Source organism: Brachyhypopomus gauderio, unplaced genomic scaffold (genome assembly GCF_052324685.1).
Source record: "Brachyhypopomus gauderio isolate BG-103 unplaced genomic scaffold, BGAUD_0.2 sc140, whole genome shotgun sequence".
NCBI lineage: Eukaryota > Metazoa > Chordata > Actinopteri > Gymnotiformes > Hypopomidae > Brachyhypopomus > Brachyhypopomus gauderio.
This window is the reverse complement of record NW_027506961.1, coordinates 265,001-272,269: the sequence shown is the minus strand read 5'-3', so window position 1 is coordinate 272,269 and position 7,269 is coordinate 265,001. Positions and strand designations below refer to the sequence as shown.

General features: G+C 49.0%; 2 protein-coding genes across 2 annotated transcripts in view; both read left to right on the top strand.

Moving 5' to 3' along the window:
• Nucleotides 1-149: 149 nt before the first annotated feature.
• On the top strand, nt 150-3,437 carry cdk9 (cyclin-dependent kinase 9 (CDC2-related kinase)). Its single transcript, XM_076994400.1, has 8 exons — nt 150-283; nt 434-547; nt 664-745; nt 829-919; nt 1,044-1,210; nt 1,323-1,494; nt 1,627-1,775; nt 1,909-3,437. Exons 1-8 carry the CDS (start codon nt 243-245, stop codon nt 2,272-2,274), a joined length of 1,182 nt encoding a protein of 393 aa, XP_076850515.1. The 5' UTR covers nt 150-242; the 3' UTR covers nt 2,275-3,437.
• Nucleotides 3,438-3,908: 471 nt separating this feature from the next.
• fnbp1b (formin binding protein 1b) overlaps nt 3,909-7,269 on the top strand; it is a 71,106-nt gene continuing 67,745 nt past the window's right edge. The window contains exon 1 of the mRNA XM_076994413.1: nt 3,909-4,259. Within this exon, the coding sequence (XP_076850528.1) occupies nt 4,236-4,259 (24 nt within the window). The 5' untranslated portion in view covers nt 3,909-4,235. The remainder of the gene's footprint in view (nt 4,260-7,269) is intronic.

The window sequence follows — 7,269 nt, the reverse complement described above, 5'->3', positions numbered from 1 at the left end:
TGGTCCAAATATCCTCTGTGCCCAACTGTATATAAACACCTCGCTGCACAGGATACGTGCTTGATAATCACGTAGCCTGAAGTGCCTTTCCTTGTACTATTTTAAACCTGATGTTCATCACACATGGGGTGGCTGTAGACGTGCTGTAGGTGGTGGGTGTAGTGGCGCCTCCACACGGCGGGCGGCACTGTTGCCTATAGTTGACCCGAAACCGCTTCGCACGCCACAGAAGAAGATCAAGGATGCAGCGAGACAAAACCGGAAGCTCCGGCGCGGCCGATAAGTATGAATATTTCCACTAAACGTGCTCGTCGAGAATCATTTCGCCCACAATATTTTCTATAACGCGTCTCGCCGGGCTCGCCCGCTCAGGTTTGGTGTGTGTGGCGGTGTCGGTTGTGTTGTAATGGCCGTGTTTACCTGTAACGCGCAGGCCGGACCGGGAGACCGCCATCATGTCCAAGTACTACGACGGGGTGGAGTTCCCTTTCTGCGACGAGTTCTCCAAGTACGAGAAACTCGCCAAGATCGGCCAGGGCACCTTCGGGTAAACGCACCCTGCACTCTCCTATTATACGTTTGTGCAGTTGCTTTGGGCTCAAATGGTGTCGCGTTCAGTCAATACCAGCCGACGTTACACTGTAAAATGTGTCGTGTCGACAGGGAGGTGTTCAAGGCCAAACACAGGCAGACGGGTAAGAAGGTGGCGCTGAAGAAGGTCTTGATGGAGAATGAGAAAGAAGGGGTAAGACACGGGCCCGCCGCTCTCTCTGTCTGTGAGGTGGGAGGTGTTGCGTGCTCAGACGTTTGCGGCTCTTCACCCCTCAGTTCCCCATCACGGCTTTGAGGGAGATCAAAATACTGCAGTTGCTCAAGCACGAGAACGTGGTGAACCTGATCGAGATCTGCAGGACCAAAGGTGAGCTGCCCACACCGGTAAAGACTAGTTTAACCCTCCACAGAGCACATGAGTTATATATATATATATATATATATATATATATATATATATATATATATATATATAATGTGTGTGTGTGTAGCCACCCAGTTCAACCGCTACAAGGGCAGCATCTACCTCGTGTTCGATTTCTGTGAGCATGACCTGGCCGGCTTGCTCAGCAACGCCAACGTGAAGTTCACGCTGTCGGAGATCAAGAAGGTCATGCAGATGCTTCTGAACGGACTCTACTACATACACAGGAACAAGGTGAGAGATTGGCCACGCCCCCCGTTGCTGTGGTGTCGCTATGACTTCCTTCTTAGCTGCGAGTGTATGAAGAATGATGGCATCCGTGTTCGTCTGCCCACACCCACCCCAGATCCTGCACAGGGACATGAAGGCGGCGAACGTCCTGATCACGCGCGACGGCGTCTTGAAGCTGGCCGACTTCGGACTGGCGCGTGCGTTCAGCCTGGCCAAGAGTAGCCAAGGCAACCGCTACACCAACCGCGTGGTGACCCTGTGGTACCGACCACCTGAGCTGCTGCTGGGTGAGTGGGGGGGGGGGTCTTAGGTTGGGGCGTGTCCCAGAGACAATCAAATGATCCCACACTCACCGCAGGCTATGTTTGAGACGCGACGTGATTGCCTTGTGGTTTGTCCGTCCGTCTGTATGTGTGTAGGGGAGCGAGATTACGGGCCCCCTATTGACCTGTGGGGCGCGGGATGCATCATGGCTGAGATGTGGACCAGAAGCCCCATCATGCAGGGCAACACGGAGCAGCATCAGCTCACACTCATCAGCCAACTGTGTGGCTCCATCACTGCAGAGGTACAGCATGTGTAAACACACACACACACACACACTCGTCTGCCATGAGGTGTTGAGTCCTGAACTGTTGAAGGAATCTCACCTCCCTCCATCTTCCTCTGCTTCCTTCCCTCTCTCTCACTCGCTCTCTCAGGTGTGGCCAAGTGTGGATAAAAAGTACGAGCTGTATCAGAAGATGGAGCTGCCCAAGGGCCAGAAGAGGAAGGTGAAGGATCGGCTGAAGGCGTACGTGAAGGACCCGTACGCCCTCGACCTCATCGACAAGCTCCTTGTGCTCGACCCCGCCCAGCGCATCGACAGCGATGACGCTCTGAACCACGACTTCTTCTGGTCCGACCCCATGCCCTCTGATCTCAAGAACATGCTGTCCACACACAACACCTCTATGTTTGAGTATCTGGCCCCGCCCAGAAGACGAGGTCACATGCCCCAACAGCCAGCCAATCAGAGCAGGAACCCTGCTACCACCAGCCAGCCAGAATTTGACAGGGTGTTTTGATTTGGCTTTGAGGCAGGTTTGAGCAGACTGTGATTGGTCAAGTGGAAGACAAAGATGTCGGATTGGCTACGCAGGTGGTAGCGACATCATGACCTGCCTTACCCTGCAGTGTTTTGGACGTGTGATATTTACATGTTTATTATTTTCATGAATTATTTTTCGTAGCTCTGCCAGCATACCTTGTCATTCCTAGCTTCGACCAGGAGTTTCACAATAAATGAAGATTCATGGGTTCAACGGTAATCTTAAATTAGGATGGCAGTGAGCTGAGCGGAATGACTTTATCACGAGCTTCAGGACATTTTCTGGTGGATCAAACTTGCTTCTTGGTCAGAGAGTCCATCTTTGTATCATCCTGCCCCTTTCCGGAAGCATCCGGCCCTCCTTCACTGTGCAGATCTTTTCTGCCTCCATCTGCTAGTTTCTGAGGTTGCTTTTGGGCAGATGGAAGTTAAGTAAGTGAGGGCCATGTTGGGCGGGTTGACGGTCTCCAGGAGCGTAGCTGAGAATTCCTGATTCAGCCTCACGTGGAGGTGTGTTGAATCTCTGAACTACTTTGGGCCTAATGTGCCCGTACTGGTGTTAATCACTGTCTGTCTGACCTGGCCCAGGAACAGTGGTATGATGGCAATATGAGTCATGGTAAGTTATTTTTTAGATAATGTAAAAAAAGAAAAAAGTGCTTGTAATTGTGAAAGAAGAGTGGGGAATGTTGGCATGGAATATCTGTCAGAGGGCCAGTGATTGGGCTCGAATTCACTGAAGTCCTGGACTAAAGTTTCGCTACGGAGTTCAATCAGGGACGGTTTTTCCTGGTGTGCCTATCTGCTGGCCTTGGATAAGGTACGTCATCGGCATGTCATCAAACTCATCATTGAACTTTCTTAATAGGTTGTAGATGAGAATACTGTGTTAAGTCTGCAGTCAAACGTATGGTTCCTGTGGACAGATGAGTTTCATATAGCTGTGTAAGTGTTTCAGGTAGCTTTTTTTTTTTTTTTTTTTTTTTTTAACCACCCCTTTTGAAGTGTGTTCATTTTCCAGTTTTACTATTTTGTTAAATTGTTATTTAATTTTTTATAATGATTTTATTTGTAAGATTGTGTTGGTTTAATTTGTTGAAGGTACCTGTAAGTGCAGTACCAATAAACCTCTCACATTCACATGTCGTCTGCGTTTTGTTGCCTGGTGGTAAATCTTAATTTCAGACATAAAAATTAAAACAACGCGTGAAATAAGTTCACGGCTTATGACGAAGGAAATGAGTCGCGCCGTTAACCAGACCGGAACGGCCCCGCACAATGCTCGGGTATGACCACCAGATGGCGTACTAATACATCTTTTAGCATCCCGAAAGATTTCCTTTCTTCATAATGCGTACTACCATTTCCTAAACTGCGTGGTGTAAAAAAAATAACCCTGACACCGTTTAGTCTGTGAGCAACAACATACAAATACTTCAGGTTTTCTGAGCTCAAATGTAATATAAAACAGACTCATGCTTATAAATAACTGTCGGAACAATTGTTTTGATTCGGTCCTCATGGCATCTGGAGTCCAGCGTGTTGATCCAGCCCACTCTGCCCCAGTATGCACGGTCCACTCTGTGCTCCCGCGTGCATGGTCCCGCCAGTGCAGCTGTCATTCGGGGCTCGAGCTCCCGCGCGTGCCTTTATAGCTCATGCTCCGTGTGTTTCAGGGCCATTTTGTTGGGTAAAACGAGGTTATATTCGCACTTTTCTGGGTGAGGACAACGTAACTCGCGCACACGCATCAGAAAAGAGAGCAGTACGAACCCCCCTTCCTCCACCACCCCGAACACCCACCCACACACACACGCTCGCTCGAGCGCGCGCGCACACACCGAACACTGCGAGGCTCCTTCCCGCGGCCGCCGCCGTCTGTAGTCGAAACACTCCCGTCCGAACCGTGGATTACTACGGGGAGACCGCGCGGAAACCATGAGCTGGGGAACCGAGCTGTGGGTAAGAGGAATTGTTCTACTACAAACCCGCCGTCGGGCTCGAGGACGCGCGCGCGAGCGCTTTCCACACTGCAGCAGGAGGCTCGCGCTGTGGTTCGGTAACGGACCTCGTGCGGTCCGCTCCTGCACTCGCACGCATCGCGGGTTCTGCAGTTTCCCGAACCTACAGCGCAGCAAACCCCCTGACATTTTAATGCGCCTTATAGTCTCGTCGGTTCTGCAATATAAGACGCAACGTTGTGTCTTTGCATCTTCCAGTGTAACGTTGTTCGAGATGGTCCGCACGAAAGGATGGATGTAGTTGATAAATCAGACAAACGATGTCGTTTGACTGATCATGCATTAAATACGTGTGGTCTTTAGGGACTGTTTTATGTGACAGATGCGATCGGTAGATCAGAATCTTTCGTCTGATCGTAATTTCTCGTTCATTTGCAAGCGCGCCGGGCCTTTGTTAGCTACTTCCTTTTATGGGTTAATATGGCTATTTATTCAGAAGATATACATCGCGGTATTTCCAAGTATAATTGATGGTCGTTGTTCGTGTCTGATGGGCATCGCATCACGGGCTGCCCCGAGCTCGTGCAGTCGGAGCAATGGCTTTTATCGAGTATTTTATTGAGTATGGGCTGTACTGATGTTTTTATTTAAACACGCATGAATTCAGTTTTAAGTGATGCAAAAATCGATGAGTCTGAAATAAAGCAACCGTTTTTTTTTTAACGTTTCTTTCAGTGAAGTGTTGCAGCGAAAGTTAGAGAGACTGGTAGAAAGATGATAACTTCCTATGTCCGCAAGAACAGAAGTAAAAAAGGAACCAAACGTGAGAAACATGTGTGTGTGTTTTATGAGTTATACCCGGAGGTGCCCATGTCACATGCACAGAGGGGGAGGGGGGGGGGTGAGGGACTGGGGGGGGGGGGTTTGGCCATTCAGAGGAATCCAAGATAATGTGTCACGACCATAAGCTGAAGTCACCCATGGTGTGGATGCCCAACCCAACACACACACACCCCCTATATTGCTCGAATACTTAGAGCTAACTAAATCTTAGTGCAAGTAAATATTCCCGATCTTAACCCTAACCCTAACTGTAGCTCTAACCTGAAACAAGTCTAAGTTTAACTGGTGAGTCTGAGATTAGCTGAACCGTAATCTAAGGTTGAGATTAAATGCTTGCATCCCTTTAGATTATACACTTAAAGGGTTCATTTTGTTAAAATTATACAGCACCAGTAAAATGTTTAGTGGGATTATCCTTGCAAGGACGTTTGGTCCTCACATTTGTGGAAACACAGCCACACACACATACACACACCTAGTCCATCTCTCTGAAGTAGTGACTATAGATGGAGATGGTGTGTTTCTGAAGGCCTGCATGAGGCCATTATGTCATAGTTGCGTAATGCAGTTGAAACTCAACGTCCGCCTCGCATGGAGCAGAGCTATGGTGTGTGTGTGTGTGTGTGTGTGTGTGAGAGAGAGAGAGAGAGAGAAAGACTAAGAGAGTGAACAAACACATTTATGCAGAAATAAGGGAGTGAACAAAAACATCAAAAGCATGCTTTTACACATTCACACACACACACACACGCACGCGCACACGCACGCACACACACAGGGAGAGATTGAAAGGTGGAGAGGTGTACAAAACGCACCCACAGACACCTGGAGTGAGTGCACATTTCCATAATACTCTGCTCTATTTGCTCCGCAGTCAAAACGGCTCTCTCATCCCTCCTTATTCTGTCCATCTCTCTCTCTCTCTCTCTCCCTCTCTCTCTCTCTGTCTCACACCATTACATCTTTTTTCGTAATCACTTCTCAGTTCACTTCTCGAAGTTTCCATTTTCTCATGCTCGTTATCCTCGGTCTCACACCGGTGGAGACGCGCCCGTCGTAGGGACCACGTCACCCGTCCCGGCTAATCGGAGTGCAGACCACGCTGAGGTGTCACTAGTGAAGTCTCTTAGCCTCTTTCTGTCTCTCCTCTCTCTCTCTCTCTCTCTCTCTCTACTTATATCTTTGTCTGTTTCTCTCTCTCTCTCTCTCTCTCTCTCTCTCTCCTTTCATCATTTGCCCTTTTCTTCAGGGCAGTGGCCACCACACACACAGGTCTGGCACGGCTTCACTCGCGGTGACTTCCTGTAGAGAGTCCGCACCAGCTGTTCTGTCCTGCTGAGTCACTCGTGTTCGCTCAGTATCGCCGCCGAATCAGTGGCTCGTCCACCCTGACTGCTCCGGTAGTGTTGGCGTTGGAGATGAATCAGAAGAGAATTCATTTGTGCGGTGACACAGCAGGGAGTCGATTCCCCGCTGATCTGGAACCAAACAGGAGAGCAGTAGGTTCTCCCAGTGAGTCAGCAGGGGGTTTAAGTTGTACAAACGAATCAACAGTCGTCTTTTCTTGTGAACTGGTGGAAGGTTCAAATGCAAATTCAGATTTGCATCTCTAAGTGGAGTAATTCAGTGTGGAACCCATGAATATAATTGACTCGTCCTTTTTTATCAGAGTGTCCACCTGTGTGAGCCGACATGACTGCGCGTGCTTGTGTGTGTGTGTGTGTGTGAAAATATACAGTTTATGTACAGAGAAATGGAGGAAACCTCCAGTAAAATATCATTTGAATTGTGTGTGTGTGTGTGTGTGTGTGTGTGTGTGTTTCTATCTAACTCATTGTTATACACTCTTCATGCTAAAGAAGGACCTCCACGGTGGTAGTGCTTTAGCCTACAAAGGGAAGAGGCCTGCATGAAGAATTAATCAGCCTCACTGTCTCTAGAGGGCACAGAAACATACCAGAAAAGACCAGTCATCCATCTTCCTCTCTCTCTGTTCCTTATTCCTCAACCCCTGCCCCTCCCATCTTCCTCTCTCTCTCTGCCCCCTGTCCCTTCTGGCTATCTCTCTGTCCACCGTTAGCCCCGCCCATCTGCCTCTCTCTCCGCCTCCTGCTCCTCCTATCTGCCTGAATGCCTCAGCCACTTCTGTCTCCCTCCCTCTCTCTCTC

What these genes read in the sequence shown, in the direction of transcription:
- cdk9 (XM_076994400.1), top strand. Translation starts at nt 243, where the DNA reads ATGCAGCGAGACAAAACCGGAAGCTCCGGCGCGGCCGATAA. An exon ending in AGCTCCGGCGCGGCCGATAA is followed by an intron (nt 284 to 433) that starts GTATGAATATTT and finishes TGTAACGCGCAG; the next exon opens with GCCGGACCGGGAGACCGCCA. An exon ending in ACTACATACACAGGAACAAG is followed by an intron (nt 1,211 to 1,322) that starts GTGAGAGATTGG and finishes CACCCACCCCAG; the next exon opens with ATCCTGCACAGGGACATGAA.